The sequence below is a fragment of the Ambystoma mexicanum genome, chromosome 8, assembly GCF_040938575.1.
Source record: "Ambystoma mexicanum isolate Mex_15411 chromosome 8, UKY_AmexF1_1, whole genome shotgun sequence".
Lineage (NCBI taxonomy): Eukaryota > Metazoa > Chordata > Amphibia > Caudata > Ambystomatidae > Ambystoma > Ambystoma mexicanum.
The window spans coordinates 1098339507-1098358433 of NC_090929.1; the positions used below are offsets into that span (position 1 = coordinate 1098339507).

General features: G+C 45.3%; 1 protein-coding gene across 1 annotated transcript in view; it reads right to left on the minus strand.

Moving 5' to 3' along the window:
• The window catches only part of ARHGEF19 (Rho guanine nucleotide exchange factor 19), a 275868-nt gene that overhangs the window by 32580 nt on the left and 224361 nt on the right, over positions 1-18927 (minus strand). Inside the window, exons 8-12 of the mRNA XM_069611104.1 lie at positions 14947-15099; positions 11778-11907; positions 11493-11567; positions 9090-9179; positions 2637-2800 (exon numbers count right to left, since the gene is read on the minus strand). Coding sequence (XP_069467205.1) covers positions 2637-2800; positions 9090-9179; positions 11493-11567; positions 11778-11907; positions 14947-15099 — 612 coding nt within the window. The remainder of the gene's footprint in view (positions 1-2636; positions 2801-9089; positions 9180-11492; positions 11568-11777; positions 11908-14946; positions 15100-18927) is intronic.

Genomic DNA, 18927 nt, shown 5'->3' on the forward strand with positions numbered 1-18927 from the left:
TCCACCACACTAACATCTCTTTCTTGCATAATCATGAGGACATATGCTTTACAAAACCACTTTACATGTTATTATATTGAGAGGCTGGGATTGTCATCTTGTTGCTTTCGATGCTGCTGATGTTATGTTATTGTAGCTTCTTTAGAGCACATCAGCCATTATTATGACCCCAGGCTCTGCTCTGTATGCGTCTCTGGGGGTGCATAACTGTGCATCTCTTGTTTCTGTTTTAATAATGCACCGCATGAATGGCCTACTGCGGTGCATCCTGTGTAGGTGCTACTAATAGGCCAGGAAATCCTGAACTGAGCCCTCCGCAAGGCTATGTATCGGTGATGATAAAGTCTAGGTCAGGCCAGCTCTGACATTTAGACTCTTACTAATCACATGCTAGTGTTTATTTATGTATCTATTTATGTTTGCATTCATAGCCGCGCGCAAAGCCCAGGGGTATCTAGGCGCTAGGTACAGTTGCAGTACGCACACAGAATACACAGAGATAAGGTGCTTGCAAGTTACATAGATACGGAATGGTAAGGTGGGGTACACCACATGCCCTGCTTGCTGGGTACATACAAGGCCTGGTGAGCCAGCGGGAACCCAGCAACGCCCATATGCGAAGCACTAGAACAGTGGGTGGTAGGCACACTCCGAAAAAGCTGCATCAAGTGGGCTGGGGACTACATCGTTTGTATGAGGCAATGCAGATATGGGAACATTGAGGTGGTACACAGGCACACACTGGAAAAGCTGCACCCAGAGGGGCTGGGGGCTACATCGTTTGTATGAGGCAATGCAGATATGGGAACATTGAGGTGGTACACAGGCACACACTGGAAAAGCTGCACCCAGAGGGGCTGGGGGCTACATCGGTTGTATGAGGCAATGCAGATATGGGAACATTGAGGTGGTACAAAGGCACACAATGGAAAAGCCGCACCCGGGGGTTTGGGGGCTACATCAGTTGTATGCGGTAAGGCAGATAAGGGAGCATTAAGGTGGTACATAGTCACATACCAGAAAGGCCGCAACCAGGAGGGCTGGGGTGTACATCAGATGTATGCGGTAAGGCAGATAAGGGAGCATTAAGGTGGTACATAGGCGGACATTGGAAAAGCCGCACCCAGAGGGGCTGGGGGCTACATCAGTTGTATGCGATAAGGCAGATAAGGGAGCATTAAAGTGGAACATAGGCGCACACTGGAAAAGCCGCACCCAGAGTGTTGTTAATGATGGCATGAGGTATATGATGCCTGTGGAGCTTGTGCATAACCATCCAGGAAGATGAATATTGATATTAGCTTCTATAACGTTAATAGCATGGTAGGGTTCCAACATGATAACTTCAAAGAATGACACAAATTAACCCTCAATTTCCGCGCAGAGATACACACCCTGCCATCCCTCCCAACCATTTACAGGGGTTCGGGTACTTGACATAAAGTGCTATGGCCCAGCCTATTTCCCTTGTTATGGATTTGTTCTTTTTCTCGCTCTCCCATTGGACTTATCCCTTTTCCATGTTAAGGGGCTGTGGAGGAGTCAGAGGCGGCCCTCTTCCAGAGTGTGATAACCAGCCAGATGCCAGATGTGTGTCACTGTTCTTATAGATCTGCCCAGACTTGGAGAAAGACACCTTGAAGATGTGACCAATTGCTCAGTCCTGGCAACCTGGCTCTACTTCAATTAAAGGGAACTAGACTCCGGAGCGTCGTCGCAGGTGAAATCTAGCTCCGACCAACCTGAGTCAAAAGCATGTCCCCTCCCACAGCAGCTATTAGGTTGCAGGGTTGGTTTTCTAGAGCGGTAGACACGGACATGGACAAGAACACCAACACCATCCAGGCCTTGCATGGGAACAAATAGCATATGCCTTCATAGCTATTTGCAAGAGCTCATCAGGCAAGCTTCCACTGAAGTACCTAAGCACACTCAGCTGGAGATCCTGGACTGTGATTGGGAAGGCTGGCACAGTTTGGCAGCACACTACACTGTTGGATTCTCCATAACATCACAGGACTCCATCGTCCAACATATAATGGCTGAATCGCTTCCACTCTTGTCTGTTCTGCTGGTCCCCGGAATACTTAACTAGCAATCCTCCATGTGGACAACACATTCAAGATCCCATAGTGACCACTGGTGACCTGTTAACTGAACTCTCCCAAACCCTCACTCATTGAAGTGAATCCCTGGAAAGGAGCTTCAGTCGGGGGAGGAGAGAGCGGGGGTGGAGGGGAGGCTCACGGAGCCTATGCATTCTGAGGGGAGGGATCAGCGACTAGGCTGTAGGAGAAACTGGTTGATTGACCTAGGAATGGATGTAGGAAAAGCAAAAGGCACAAACGTTCAAAGCACAGATAGCTGGTGTAAATCCGGAGACAATGTTGGATCTCCAGGTGCTCCATCAGGGAGGAGAACTGACGACACATGACTTTTGATCTTTTGCTACCCTCACGTTTTGAACCCATAAGAATGCGTAATTGGGGGCAGAAAGGAGCAGGATTGGTGGGCCTGGACTTCAGAATCATTCCGTGCCAAATGCTACTTTCGAGGGATCAGGAGGCCAGCTGACAATACGGATGAAGTTTAGTCACAATATCTAGTGAATTATTTCCCCCATCACTCGTACTCACTCCTTTTTCCTGGAGAGCAGGAGGCAGTCGTTGAAGAGATGCAGGTAGACAGGCTTGCTGAGGAGCTTCAGCTTAGCCCCGGAAACTGTTGGCATCTGCAGGTCCACTTCGACCAGCTCCCCGTGCTTCACGAGCCATCGTGACTGGGAGATGAGTGGGAAGATCTGAAATGGAATCAGAAGGAAGAAAAGTTAGGGCAAGGACTTGCATCTTTTGGCTGTCCAGATGTTTTGGACTACAAATTCTCAAAGCCCTTCAGAAGCATCAAAGGTGAGGGATCAGGCAGGTTGTAGTCTGGAGAGCCACAGGTTGCAGGCCTATTAGTCAGTGGTCGAAGTGTACCAAAGGAAGTAGTGGAACTATGTTCCCTGCGGACCTGCACGCTCCCCACAAACCGGCTAGCCACGCCCCATTCCATGCACAATACTAACTCCAAAACACATGCACCTGCTGTTTAAGGGAACGTCCTCTGCAGTGCACTGGAAGTGCAAGTTTCAACTGCTTCCTACTCTTTTATTTTAAAACAAAACCATTCCGGAAAGTTTTCTTTTTAAAATAAAAGCATAGGAACGGTAAAACTTAATTATAAGAAGTAGAGGAGCACCGCTCCCGACTGCTCCCGCCCACTTCGACCACTGCTATTAGTTAGGGCAATGCTAAGGCGACCCAGACCGCAAAGGAGACAGGTGACATGACGCAAGTGTGTGGCTGGCTAGATAAGCAGAGGGAATACACCACAGAACATGAAGCGTGGATGGGTAGGGTCATAGGTGCATAGCTGTGGCCAGCCAACACCTACAGCTCTTCACTGTAACCATGTGTACAGACCCAGAAACCCTGAAAACCTGCCATAACTAACCAATACAGCTGCAGACGATTCTAAAGCTGACACTTAGACATTCACCTCAAAGAGACAAAAATGCTCTAAGCAAAAGTGTTTGCCAGAGCAGAGCGATGCGAGCAAGAGTGTTAGCTCAAAAGTCATCCGACAAGTAAACAATGACTTCCCATCCATGAACCCTAGCGGCGCTGTTGGGTATTCGGATGTTTGCAAGATTATCATTGGGTGTATGGGGTGGATGAAGAAGGCCAGTGGTTGATTCTCAGAAAGTGAAAGGAAACACTTCAGGTCAAAGACTCCAAGATTACAGATGAAAGGATCTCACAAATAGATGAAGCGTAAGGCGGCTGCGCGAGATGAAATGGCCGACTGGATACCACTGGAACAGTTCATAGTGAGCGTTCTTATGGCTGACTAAAGCCAGAAGAAGTATTACATAATACCTGGCACCACTAAGACATGTGCATCAAAGATAGATCACAGCACCCCCAGGGATGGGAGTCAGCAATGGTCAGGGGACAGGGGCTAAGGAAAGCACAGGAAGGACTATCCTACAATGCTTGACATGGTGGAGGCATGGCAGTGTAAGGAACAACCCCAAAAAGAAAATGTGGGTCCTTTGGAGATGAGCACCCAGGGCAATAACCTAAAATGAAAGGAACCATTTGAAATTCCAAGAGGATAATTCACTGGACAGTGGTTGTTGTCAAGGATCTTGGGAAGCCAATGATAGTAGGGCATGACCATGCCGATGCAGTACAAGGTTTCTAAGGGAAGAACCACATAGATCCAGAAAGACACAGATGAGGATGTTTCAAGATGGCCACCAAGAATGTAATGGTCTCCACTGATATGAAAAAGCTGAAGGGAAGGTTTCTAACAGGTGGACGTAATCACCCCGTCCCATTAGCTATGTTTACAGTCACATCAACGTCAACCACTTAGAAAGGGATTGCCACTGCAGACGATTTCGGTGACAGCTCTTGAACACTTCCTGAAGTACCAAGCATACAGCAATCCATACAATTCACCACAGAGTGAGTGGTGTCCCTTGCGTTGGAGTAGCGGCAACATCCAGGTGACATGTCGTGACGCTCTGGCGGTAAATAATAAGGAAAAACAATCAACCACATTGAAGCTAGAAGCCCTGGGGCTCTGGCATTTTCCTGCAAAATAAATACTTAGCAAGGAGCAGATAGGTATGCACCCCAGCACACAGAATGTTCCTGAAAAGCTGATAAGCATGGAGAAAATGGCAGAGCGAAACACATTCCACAAGGCGGAGTGAGGTGGAACTATGCCACTGTCTTTGACGGAGAAATCCAAGAAGCCAGTTCATTCCTGCAGGAGATCCCAGGCGGCACCGACACAGGTGAAAAACTCTACACCACCACAGCTGGGAGTATTCAACGGATAGACAGTTTATTCAAAAAAAGATCCAGGGCGCTGGTAGAGATCAGAGGTGTTCTGGGAGCTGAGGGAAGCAATGACGCATGCAGATGAAAGCTGTAGAGCTGGTTATAGTCAAGGGGCCTGGATGCAATGGAGAAGCTAGTTGGAGCCAAAAAGTTGGATGGAGAAATAGCGTTCTGGGCGAAATGGCAGGAGAAAATTAGACCTAGAGCGAGACAGATTCCAATGGAGGGCGTGGAGCTCATTCAAGCAGAAACAATCCCAGGAGGAGCTGAGAAACTGATAAAGGTAGTTTTGATGCTAGTTTCCTTACTAAGGACCAACTTAAATATGTACAATGTCAACACTGTCCTTCCCCTTCATTAGATGCCGTCCTGAATGGAGCTCTGGAATGTCAAATCCATGTCACCTTCTGCAAAGGCAATCAAGATGTGCTAACGGGCATGTCATTACTACTTGCCCTGCCCACCCCCTCTGAGGGATTTAGAAAGTCTTTTTAACAAATTGGAAAATGGGTTAAATTCCCTTCACTCCATCTATGCTGCAGATCATTTTTGGTTTCACTGCCCCTGAGGCTAAAACAATAGGTTTGAGGCTTCTCTAACAAACTGTATACCCATTGCAAAACTATAACCAAGGATCAGGTAGATGCATACTCTCTCAAGATAAGCAATGGCCACACAAACTAACGGATTGTTACTGCGCCGAGAAGATCATATTTAAAGTTAGAGGTCCCCAGGATACTGGCACATGGAATACTGTTACCGGTGCCTGATCTGCTGGAATTACTGGCAGATTACAGGAGCCGGCAATGGTATGTTAATCTCCATTCCATGGAGTCCTTAAGATTCCATGGGGGGATTGCCGGTATGACCGGCACTGGTACTACTGGCTGTTTTTTGCCAGTGGGGTGCCTGACTTACCTCCTGCTCTAGGCTAGAGGTAACTCAGACCACCTCACCGGTGTGCCAGTAAATGGAATTACTGGCATGTTAATTCCAGACCGGCAAACCTGTAATGAGGCCCACAGAGTGCTATGATAAATTGTTGACTAAATAGGACCTTATAAAACATAATTACTAGCCTAGACTCTTAGAAAAGTATACTAGTCAATCCTTCTTTGAAATGTTCAAGCAAGATTATTTGTTTAAGAAACTACAAACTTCTGATTTGGAAAGTATGTGTTCTTTTTTCAGTTCCATGTCATTTCCTCGTGGGATGTTTTTCAGCTGGGTTTTTTACTGCAGATTTTTTAACGAAAAAACTGCAAATTTTTATTTTTGGGGGTCTTCCAAACCACGCATCCCCTTTCATTTTTTTATAAATTCCCGAACACCCACACCCCATATATATATTTTTCTAATTCCCCCAAAACATTTTGATGGTTTTTTTTTCGTTCAAAAATCCGCTGTAAAAAACCCTGCGAAAAAACCTCCCACGATGAAAGGACGTTGTACCCTTTTTTTAATGTCTACGTATACATTACATTCTAAATTCTCAAAAGCGAAGTTACATGTGTTCCTATGAGGAGCTAAGAAGCCCAGTGATGTAAGAGAACTTCCAGAAGGCACTCAAAAGTTTACGAGCTTCAAGAAGGCCCATACTAGCTCAATGAAGCTAGAGTATTGGTAGGAAGAGAGATGATGTCTGGAGGAACGTGAAAACCTACGACGTACTGACCTGAGAGCCAGGTGGAGAAGACGAGCAGTGGAAGCAGTCTACTTCATCTGCTCGAATTACTGGCAGATTACAGGAGCCGGCAATGGTATGTTAATCTCCATTCCATGGAGTCCTTAAGATTCCATGGGGGGATTGCCGTTATGACCGGCACTGGTACTACTGGCTGTTTTTTGCTAGTGGGGTGCCTGACTTACCTCCTGCTCTAGGCTAGAGGTAACTCAGACCACCTCACCCGTGTGCCGGTAAATGGAATTACTGGCATGTTAATTCCAGACCGGCAAACCTGTAATGAGGCCCACAGAGTGCTATGATAAATTGTTGACTAAATAGGACCTTATAAAACATAATTATTAGCCTAGACTCTTAGAAAAGTATACTAAATAGTCAATCCTTCTTTGAAATGTTCAAGCAAGATTATTTGTACAAGAAACTACAAACTTCTGATTTGGAAAGTATGTGTTCTTTTTTCAGTTCCATGTCATTTCCTCGTGGGATGTTTTTCAGCTGGGTTTTTTACTGCAGATTTTTTAACGAAAAAACTCTGCAAATTTTTATTTTTGGGGGTCTTCCAAACCACGCATCCCCTTTCATTTTTTTTATAAATTCCCGAACACCCACACCCCATATATATATTTTTCTAATTCCCCCAAAACATTTCAATGGTTTTTTTTTCGTTCAAAAATCCGCTGTAAAAAACCCTGCGAAAAAACCTCCCACGATGAAAGGACGTTGTACCCTTTTTTTAATGTCTACATCTATATTACATTCTAAATTCTCAAAAGCGAAGGTACATGTGTTCCTATGAGGAGCTAAGAAGCCAGTGATGTACGAGAACTCCCAGAAGGCACTCAAAAGTTGACGAGCTTCAAGAAGGCCCATACTAGCTCACTGAAGCTAGAGTATTGGTAGGAAGAGAGACGATGTCTGGAGGAACATGAGAACCTACGACGTACTGACCTGAGAGCCAGGTGGAGAAGACGAGCAGTGGAAGGAGTCTTCTTCATCTAAGAAGGAGAAGAGCACCTGGACTGAAGCAACAATGAACCGAGGCAACCTCAGCACTGTGGAGGATGCTTCTGATGTGCACAGGGAATACTAGTATTGCCAGGATCTTCAGTCGATAAGAAGCGAGACCATGAGCATGGAGCGAAAGTGCCAGGGTATCTATCATTGAAGCCACTTCACTAAGGCCCAAAACTGGATGACGAGGAACCACTTACATGGCTAGTGGACTCCGTTCGTTCAACCACCTACCACTATGATAATGTGTAAATACGATAAAGGCCCAAGATTGTGGACCTTTGGAGAACTTTGGAGAACTTCTTTGGACCAACAAAATTTGATCCAAGAACAAAATGCCACCAAAGTGTCCAATTTTCTAAAAACCTTGTTTTTTAATTATGTTGCTGTATCGTCACTGCACTGCTTGCAACACAGCTTCTCCATGGAGAACTAGAGGTTTAGAGGGGTTCACCACATAGATGAAGATGCATGAATACATTGGTTGATGAATTGGAGGGTGAACAGATGATGGTGTCCATTTGAGAAGATATACATGTGGATTAATTGATGTTGCTGGGGTGCAGATGGATGATATCCAATTAAACAGAAACATTGGTTCGATCAATGACTGTTTAAATGGTTATAATATCAAATGATGGACATGTGGCTGGCTATTTGCATGGATATATAAAGGCAGTCAGGGGTGTGAGCTTCATGGTGGGTTGGTGAGTGAGCAGGCTTTTTGATGCTGCTAGCCACTTCCTCCTGGATTCTTAATGCTTCTCCCATCATTCCGGGATGTCAAGACCACCCTCTCCATTTCACGTACGGAGCCTGTTACCTACTCTCAAGGTCTCAATGTCTACATTCTTCTCAAAGATTTTTTCAAAGCTTGCCTCCTGCACCCATTGCCTGGCCTCATTCCCCACCTCCTCCATGCGCACGCCTCTTTCCGAGCTCTCAGCACTAGTCTTCTCTTTGCAAGGAGTAGTACTTGTACCCTTCCTTAGAAACTTGATATTTGTCCTTTCTCCAAGACCCTCAAAACCTATCCTCACCTCTCTTGGTCTCAACGCGTGTCCCCTTCCACTCGTGGGTTGAATGCCCATCCCCTACAACCTGCAGCTCATCCCATGGTGTCAACACAAGCTGCCTCCTCCCAGTTTTTCACTACCTGGCCCCTTCCTCCAATCTCTCAATATTTGACTCAGCCTTCCACTGTCTCTATGCGTCTCTCCCTCGCATAGTCTGTGCACTTATGGGATCTCAATGCTTGGCTTATCCTCCCTCTTATCCACCTTTACCCTTACAGGAGCTAACTCCTTCTGTTCCTGTGCTCTCATAGGATCTCAGCACTACCCCGCCCTTGCTCTCTCAAGTTCCTAGGGACTCTCCTCATCTGAGTTGCTTGAGATTTCAATATTCCTTCTCCCATTCCTCCCTCCTTAAATCCTCTCCTCCCGTGTTCTCCCTCTTTTATCGCCAGGAAGGGTGCACCTCGCTCGTGGAGGACTCACCTTGCTTTCAAAGTGAATCTTCTTGTTGAGGTGGATGAGCTCCTCAGTCCTCTTCATTGACTGGACACTGGCGTTGCACTCCTTAACAAGCTATAGCACAGGTGAGAAGAGTCAACAATTGTCACATCACATCACAAAGGCAGAAACATGGCCATTCACAAATGATCCGAAGAGGCAGCATGATGCACACACCATAAAAATACCAAGTTGCGAGCTACGCCCTCTCTCTGCCCTAGATATGGCTCAATGCAATATTATAGAGAACCGCGTAACTCATCCTCTGCACCGACGTGCATCCCGAGTTTGCTGGGCTTAGACAGTCAAGCTACACATCACTGAGGATGCTCATTGTTGCCGGCACCTGCCTGGGTTGCTTGTGGCCTCATCCAGAAGAGTAGTGACCTAGCGGTTGGGATGCGTTGTTCCCTTTGTGGTGTGACCAAGCCTTATTTACATACTGTTTTTCCCCCTTCAGCAATGAGTCTAAACAAAGCCTAGACTAGGCCTCTAATGGTTCAGACTAACGCTAAAACTCCATACCCGGAATCTTCCCTAAACCCAAAACTCCTTTTCTCCACAACTGAGCCACTCACCTATAAGTATCCTACCACCTTACACTACACACACACACACACAGACATACGCCCCCGCCCGCTGTGCACAAGATAGCATCATGCGAGCAGTTCTACATTAACCTCAATGGGCCAAAGGTCACAACTTTCACTCGTTCTTACACAACCACGAAACCAAGAGCCAGCCCAGCCTCTCAGCGCTTTGATTTAACTGAGCTTGCGTTCTCCACTACACATAAAACAGAAACCCAAGTGTCACTACAAAACTACAAAGAACCATACTAGCACCCTTGGCTCAAATACATCTGTCCTGCACTCATTAACCCTTAGGTTTCACACCTGCGCCCCCATCCCACGAACAACGCCTACCCGTCCCCTTTTCTTGCAGCGCCATGAGCAACAAGTTCACCAAAATGGCACAGGTTTACTGCACAAGATAATTTGACATTGCATCAAATTACAACGGCCTGGCAGACTTTAAATCAATGGTTTGGAGAGTTGCCCAGAGGAACCACAGTGGTTATGCTTCATACAAAGCCTTCTAGGCAATGCTCTTCAGTCTTGCATAGGTCATCATAAGTGCGACAGATGTGACAGGCTATGAGTCGAGGTTGCACTTACATTTTGTATAAGTAAAACTATCTGGGCAGCTGTGCTGTCTTGAGAAAACAGGCCTACTATCCCTACATTAGACAAGGGTCATTACAAGTTTGACGGTATTTCAGCGGTAATACCACCAAACGTTAATACTGTTACCGGTACTTGTCTGCCAGTATTGCTGGCAGATTACAAGTGCCGGTTTCAGCGCTAAATCCCCATTCCATGGAGTCCCATGGAGGAATTTTACCAGTATTACCGGCAACGGTATTAACATGGCGGTAATAGCTGTGTTTTTTTGCCAGTAGGGGTTGGATTTACACCAGCTATTAGCTGGAGGTAAATCTTCCAAACTTATAGTTTGGCGGTCTGGTAAAAATGCTGTTAAACATTATTACCCGCACCGTAATACCGGGCAGGCAAACTTGTAATGCACTCCTACTTTTTATCAACATGATTTTAGCATCCTAGTAGAATAGCCCCCATGCCAATCAATGGCAAATACACTTCTCCACCTTTCTTTGTGAAAATCTTTGAGGAGATGAGTTTCAGTCCTGTAAAGAGGGCAGCGGGAATAGGAGAGGGAAACTAGGCCTGTGGTAGCAAAGAGGAGCCGTGTCTGCATGCCTGCCCTTGCTTCATATAACATATAACAGCCTAGCAGTGTGCTGGAGCAGTCCTGGATAATGCTCAGTGGTGTTAAGTGCTTCAGCGGATACAAATAACGACTATCACTAATATGCATTCACCTGCAAAGATCCGCAACCTTTGGCTCTCCAGATATTTTCAACTACAATTCCCATCAGCCCTAGCTAGAATAGTCAATGGTGAAGGATCATGGGGGCCATAGTCCAAAATATATGGAGAGCCGCAGACTGCAGACCACAGGAATGAAACATGCATATTCCTATCAGGCCTAGGTAAAAAAAAAGGGGTCGCTTTAAAAATAAAAAAAGGATGTGATTGCAACATTCATTCTTTTTGTATATGGAATTTGCAGACCAAATGAAACATTATAAGTCATGTAAAACATTGAACGAAACAAGAACTCACAGCATACTAAATATCTGTGTGGGAAATATGTCAACATTTTTCGTGGACTATTTTTTAAGTGCGTTATAAGGGGGCACTGCCTGAAAACAGGGACAACTTTATAACACACAATCCACATGGAACACGTTAGATACACCAGCGCGAGCAGTCATTGAACCTGGACGCATGCGCCTCGGTTCACCTTTTTTAGTTCATTGAAAGCTTTGGTCGCGGTGTCTTCGTCTCTCGAGCCCTGCGTCGTCTGCTTCAGGATGTTCTGTGGGGACAAAGAGACTGCGTCATTGGAAAGAGAGAGGACGGGCAGATAGTGCGGTCTGCTAGACTTTGGGAAGAGAGAAACAGAATGTACCAGCAACAGAGGGATGGACCATAACAGCATGTGATACTTCAGACAGCCCACCTCCGCCCGCCTCCCCCCCCCCCCCTGCACCCCCACAAGATGCGAATGGGCCAGTCTGCGCAGTACCTCCACCAGCATCTTGAGCCGCATTATCCGCTGGAAGGGCAGGATCAGGAAGGAGGTCAGTGGGAGTCGCTGGCAGATTTGGTCCTCCTCTAGCTTGGCCAGAATTCCTGGGAACCTGGGGTTTTCCAAGCTGCAAAGATGAAGAGGGATAATGCTGTAGTGACAATTGTGGGGGCTTAAATGACAACTCTATTTCAATAGTGGTGTGAAAGCATTTCCAAGAGGGTGGTGCTGGGGAGGGGGATCCAAAGATTCTCTGCATCCATGTGGTGGGACACTTTGGGGGAGCACATTGTGTGGGCTGAAGAATGCCCTGCATTCACACTGTTGGACGCTTCGGAGGAGCATGCACCCTTCCTCCGCACGGTACCATGACGGGGATCAGCATGCATATGATACCCCAAGACACCCACGTCCATATATTATCGCCTTGTTTTGTCTTCGATGCAGATTACAGGTCATCGATGGACCTGATTAGCCAGTGAGAAGTTGATAAGATGATCTCTAGCATGATGACAGAATGATTGCCCTGGTCCTGATGAAGGTGACTGACATAAGTCATCGCCAGTCACTGAAACCGGTCGACCACTTGTTGTTGATATCCTTTTTACTATTTGGGATACAACCATTTTCTGCTGCTATCCTGTCAACCACTTGGGACATATTTAGAAAGTCACCGCAGTTTTATGCACCTCTCTTCCAGTTTGTGGGCCAACTATGGGGGTGCTCTCTTTTAACAGACACAATATTAGGGTTGTCCAGCACATACTCAGGCAAGGAACAAATAAACAATTGAAATCACTATCTGAATGTTCTGAGATAAGTGTTCACTGGTATCCGCAGTAGTCCTTTGACTCTCTGGTATCGAGTCATTTTAAGACTTGAGTTGAGTTTCGTTTTTAGGGAGATTTTCTTCTCGCTTTCCCTATTAGACAAGCAGCACATCACCAGTGCATAGGGACAGCAGAAACTCAGGGAAAGTTATTTCTTCCGGAGGGACAGGAGTAGTTTAGAATTGGGTTCCCCTACAAGAAATATATGATATGATATGGCATTTATAACGCGCCTATACACAAGTGTTTCAAGGCGCGATATGATATGATATAAGATATGATATGATATGATATATGATATGATATTTTATTTATATCGTGCTCATACCCAACTGTTTCAGAGCGTGACCAAGCAAAGGGAGGGGAACAAGGGAGAACAAAAACAACGATCTTACTAGGCTCAGTGACATTGAGAACGCGCAAGTGAATGGAAAAGTGAAAAGGGGGAAAGTGTGTGGATGGGGGAGAAGTGGAAGGTGCGGAAGAGAGGAGAGAACAGAATAAATAATAAGTGCACTAAATAAATAATACAGGCAATATACGTGTTGTCCACCCTGGCATGTTGTAAAACTGTGTTTTCTGGAGGACGATGTCAATTTTTATGGAAGCTTAGGTTATTCATTGACCGTGTGTGGTTTCTCCAGATACCTTGCCTTAATATTACCTAGGAGGGGCATGCTATATCAGCAGAGAATACCCTGCACCCACATGATATCATGACAGGAGGTATATTCTGTTTGGGTCCCAAGACACCCTTCAAGTATATGATGCCATGTATGAGGGAATTATGCTGCTTGGGTCCAAGGACACTCTGCATCTATATAACAGACTTTCTTGGAGAGCATGCAGTGAGGCAGTGGCGGCTTGTTTATAATGGGGAAGGAGGCCCACAAACCCATTACAGAGGAGTAGAGATGGTAGCAGAGGAGGTTGCTCAGCGCCACAGCCAGATGCCGCAAGGCTAAGGACAAGCACTAAAGTGCCCAGGCCAGCAGTCAGCCTGACACAGACCGTCCATGCCCATATGTGTGCCATATTATTGAAGCAAAAGCTGGATACCATGTATACATATATGTATAATATGTATTTATTTATTTGGGTTTGTAACGCACACTAGCAGCCCAAGGGCATTGAGGCGATGTTGCATGAAATTGTCTTAGTTACATTAAATGTTCTTAGTTACATAGGGATACTTGGCTCTTGGTTACAGTGAATATGGCACACATAGCTATATCTATCCATCTATAGATGTAGATGTTAGAGATATAGATAGAGGTGTGTGCCATATTATTGAAGAAGTGGCTGGATACAAAAGATATATATGTATGTACGTTCTATCCATTTTTTCTCTCGTGCATACTATTTTCTGATGGGCACATATATCATTTTCTGCATCGACATTTTTTGCATCCCATTAGTGAACTGAGTATTGGAAAATGCCATGTGCAGAATAGCCTGTGAACTATATGACTTTTAATCATATATCTCCAGAATCTACTGTAAAATGCAATTTTTTCCACACACTAATTTAAAAGTTTTCTTGGGGAGCTACCCCACCCCCACCCCCAGCCCCCAATAGGTAGGAAAGGGAGGGGGTGGTTCCTTCACCAACTGGGGGCAAATCTGTGTGGCCAATAGATGCTGCCATTGTTGACCTCTGATAACCTGCATCAATACTGCAGCACCCCTGGGAAGAAGAGACTCGGCGGGCCCTGGACTTCTCTTTTATGTAAAATAGTGACCACTTTGGACCTAGCGCTCCTCCTTAATTGCTTCAGGACTTGACTGAGTACTAGAGCATTAGGGTTAAAAGGATCCACGATATTTGGAGGGCACCCTCAGTGGTCGAAGTGGGCGGGAGTGGTGCTCCTCTACTTCTTTTAATTAAGTTTTACTGTTCCTATACTTTTTTTAAAAAAAGAAACCGTTCCGGAACGGTTTTGTTTTAAAATAAAAGTGTAGGAAGAAGTTAAAACGTTCACTTTCAGTGCACTGCACTGAGCATTCCCCTTAACAGCAGGAGCATGTGTTCTGGGGTTTGTATGGCGTGTGGGAGGGTGTGTGGCGATGGGGTTTGTGGGGAGCGGTGCAGGCCAGTAGGGAACAAAATTCCCTACTTCTTTTTGTACACTTCGACCACTGGGCACCCTGCCCCACAATGGTGGTTTGTCATTGACAGAGCGGAAGTACCTAACAACCAATGAATGACACTTGCAAATGGCCGCCGGTGGTAAGCGTGGATGATAGGTGTGATTATACAGATTCACATGTTGGCAGATCGACAGACATGGATAGGTGGACGTGCAAGAGAGTGGTGCGTGGGACCAGTTACGTACAGGAGGCGCTGATAGGTCTGCTCCTGGTAAGCCTGGTTGGTGACGTAGGGAAGGTAGACCCGGCGGAACTCTGGACAGTGGGTGAGCACAATGTCGCAGACGTCGAAGCACAGCACGTCCTCCTCCAGCCTCTCCTCCAGATCCTGCAAAAACCTGGCCGGAGGCAAACAGATTATAGCCTTAATACCACAACAGAAATGTAATGAAGGGACATGGGCAGAGGATACGAGACATTAACGTGAATTATCAAAATGCAGGCCACCTTCTCAGACGCTCTCTCATAAACACAGCAGTGAGTCGGGAGGACAACCTCAATGGATGGAAAGATACTATGCTAAAGTGTGACGGTCTCTAAAGTGGTTCAGTGCAGCAGGGACAATGAGAGAAGTGCTCACTGTCATGGGAATGGAATTTAAGAACAATGGTGCAAGAGAGGGGCCCTCCTTTGCCACCAAGGCCCCCATACTGTATAAAAGCAACAGTGCAAATATAATCACAACTCAATGAGAAAGGCAGGGGCTCTTCCTCTAATGCGGCACCTTCCCTTTAAGTGCAAGCGGCTGGGGAATGTTAACACGCACCCCCAGTCACTAATCAAAGAAAGTAATCAGTGATCCCAGTTACCCTAATGCAGCACCTTCCCTTTAAGTGTAAGGGCCTTTGGAATGTTAACACCCCCCGCCACTGACCAACATACGTATTCTCTCAGCTGCCCTATTTCCAAAGACCTATAACTTTCTTCTGAGATAGACATGTGTTTTTTCTGTGTTTGTTAGTGTTGCATATTGTGCAAAAATAAAAAGAATGACATTATTCAGACATTTTTGCTTTTGGGCCAGGGTTGGACTGCCATGCCACCTTTGGCCGGTTTACTCCCATCCATGTTTTTCTGCTGGTCGTGCCATGTCTTTCCGCGCCACCTTTGCGGTGCAGGTCTTTTGTTGGTCAAGCAGCATAAAGACTTCCAAGTGACGTGGTCCACTTCCATGCACATCCTTTATTGTTTTTCGCTTTTTAAATGTGTAGTTGATGTGAGCACATAGCGAAACTGGCTTTGATGTTGGTGCGGAAGATGCGCCAAACAACGGTTTTCTTTATGACACTGTTACGCGTACATCACAGTGTCACTGCGCACCCTATTCTGAAGCTGCAATTGAAATTGTCGGCGCACAGCAGCCAATTCATATATTTTTTTTAAATGTGACTATGGCTCCACGTTCATTAAAATGGAGGAATGTATAGAAAAAATGCCTAACTCCTCCAAATTTTGTATTGAATAAAAAGATGTTTGCCTGGATAAACATCTATTCCATCATCAAATATATCCTGAAGCTGTGGCTCTATTGGTTCCTGCAAACAAAGCTATTCAAGTCATCTAATCTAACAATATAATAAAAGTCCAGATGTATGTTTGTCCTGTATGTTTCTTCAATGCAGTTATGTGCAGTAGTCACCGCTAGAGGGAGCTGTTGCCTTAGGATACACAGAGACAATTCCAATTTGCATAGCTTTGCCTGTTGTCACCGCTAGAGGGAGCTGTAGACTTAGGATATGTAGCGGTCCTACTGTGTCAATTAAACCCTGCACTTTGGCCCATGTACAAAGGCTCTTACACTAGTATTTAATATTTGAATTCTTGCAATACCACAGTCTGCCTGTAGTATATATACAAACAAAGAGTGTCTATGAGACTTTTGCAGGACTAATCCACATGAGATTCCTCCCAAATCTCTAACATAAGAGTAAAAGGTTGCAAAAAAGTTTAGACTCCTTGGGCCTAGTCTTTGCAAAAATGAAAGGATTAACACACTGGGTGCTTAATCCACTGCGCTCTGTTACCTGCATTGCTCACACAACATTTCCAGCCTTCACTGGCTATATCCATCACAAATACAAAACAAACATCTCTCAGCAAGGGGTGCATTTCATTACCACCATCCTCTGATAAATCCAGCTTCATCAAATAACCTTAACGTTCATGTAATGACTCAGTAACTTTCCTAGTAACTCAGTCCCAGAACTGAAATATCAGCACTCAAGCAACAGCTGTAACACACACACAACAGACTCATGAAATTCAATTAGAATTCCATAGATAACTAGACATAGGGCCTCATTACGACCCTGGCGCTAAGGGATTACCGGTACCGGTAAGGGTACCCGTACCGGTAATCCCTTAGCGCCTGATTACGAGGTCCCTTTGCAGGTTGGAGACTTTAACGCCTGTTTTTTGCAGGCGTTAAAAACCAACCTGCAAAGGGACCTTGGTGCTTAGTACGGTGCCACAATTTGCGGCACCGTACTTAGCGCCTTCCCCATTCCCATTGAGCCCTATGGGGCAAAAATGGGAATGGGGAAGGGCCATGGCGGCATGGGGAATTACCGCCCCGCCAACCTCGGAATAGGGCGGTAATTCCCCATTCCGCCATGGAGGAGTCGGTAAGTTACCGGCATGGACCATGGTGCTATTAGCACCATGGTCCAACGCCAGGGTCGTAATGGGGCCCATATTCTGTACTAATGCCACCAGGCAGGCCATAAATTCAGCAGATATCATCAGCTCGCATCTGATCATTTTAGTTGTAGTTTGATAACTTCCTGCATTCAACGAATAACTGTGTCATCCTCATCACAATATGCGACTGCTCATTCAATTACAAATGACTTGAACTAACCAGACAATAACTCCAGCGGTCCTTAAAACAAATCATGCATGCCCCCGAAAACTCCTCTACCAATCCAAAAACCTCTGCATTCATTAAACAACGTCTTCGCTCAGTCAATAACTATAGAATTTACTCAGAAGCTTCAGAACTCACCCAATAAATCCAGCACTCTCCCAATAGCATCAACAATAATCCTATAATTTCTGCAAAGAAGTACTATTTTCAAAATCCACCTAATAACTTCAGCGTTCATCCGATTACTCCACTACAACTTTAGTACTCACCGAAAGACTGTGAGACTCCTCCAATTATCTGCATCTAGTGTTTCGTATGATATTTTTTAATTGTGTTTTGGCTTGAAATTCAAACCTTTCACAATAATAACTAAATAACTTGGTAAAAATACAACATACATTAGAAAAAAACTGTCAATAGAGTATTACATAGTACAGAAAAAAAGTTTAATTTCATAAGAACAGTCACATACAACAATTTCATCATAGAAGAGAAAGAAAATCAAAGTAAGTTCATTCCAGCGCTATGATCTGACAACCCTATGTTTCCTTACAATATTAGGTATAATTTTGACTAGGAAATATGCACAGGAAAGACCTATTCAGAGCAAGAGTTAGGGATACCTTCAGGCCCGCAAGGAGTTTATGCCCTCATTCTGGCGCGGAGATTAGCCATGATATTTTAATTTGTCATTCAACATCTTCTGCATGCATCAGTTAACTTCAGGACTTATATGCTTTCATATGTATGATTGGCCGTCGATGACTATGGAACCATAACCCCAAGTCCAAAAATGCATTATTTTTCGGAATAAAAATAGATGGAGGAAAGGTCCAGGCTTCTACTCCATCTTGGAGCAAAATGGCTATTATTACTTGTCCTGACCAGGTGTGGAGGACGGAATCCGTATAATTCTTTGAATAAAAAAAAAACAGATGGGAGATTTATTTGAAATTCGGCTGTACGGAAATTACTACAGCCGAAAATTTCAAATACATTCCCCATTCTGTGTCATTATAATAAACTAGGGCCACGGGGCTGCGGGAGTATCACCAGCACCCTTGTTCACTATAATGCAATTCGGGGTGTCCCCCGCTGCCTATTGAATACAATTTGGAAAAAAAAGAAAAGGACCCTGTGGTGCCTGCTGCCATTCACGTAAGTGAAGGGAACCAGCATCGGAGAGGGAAGCAGGAGACAGCGGCACACAAGGAGGTATGCTGCCAGAAGGTAAGTAAGGGCGTGGGGGGCAGTGGGTTGTCAGAAATGTTCGGGGGAGTGAAAACCAAAAGTAATTTTC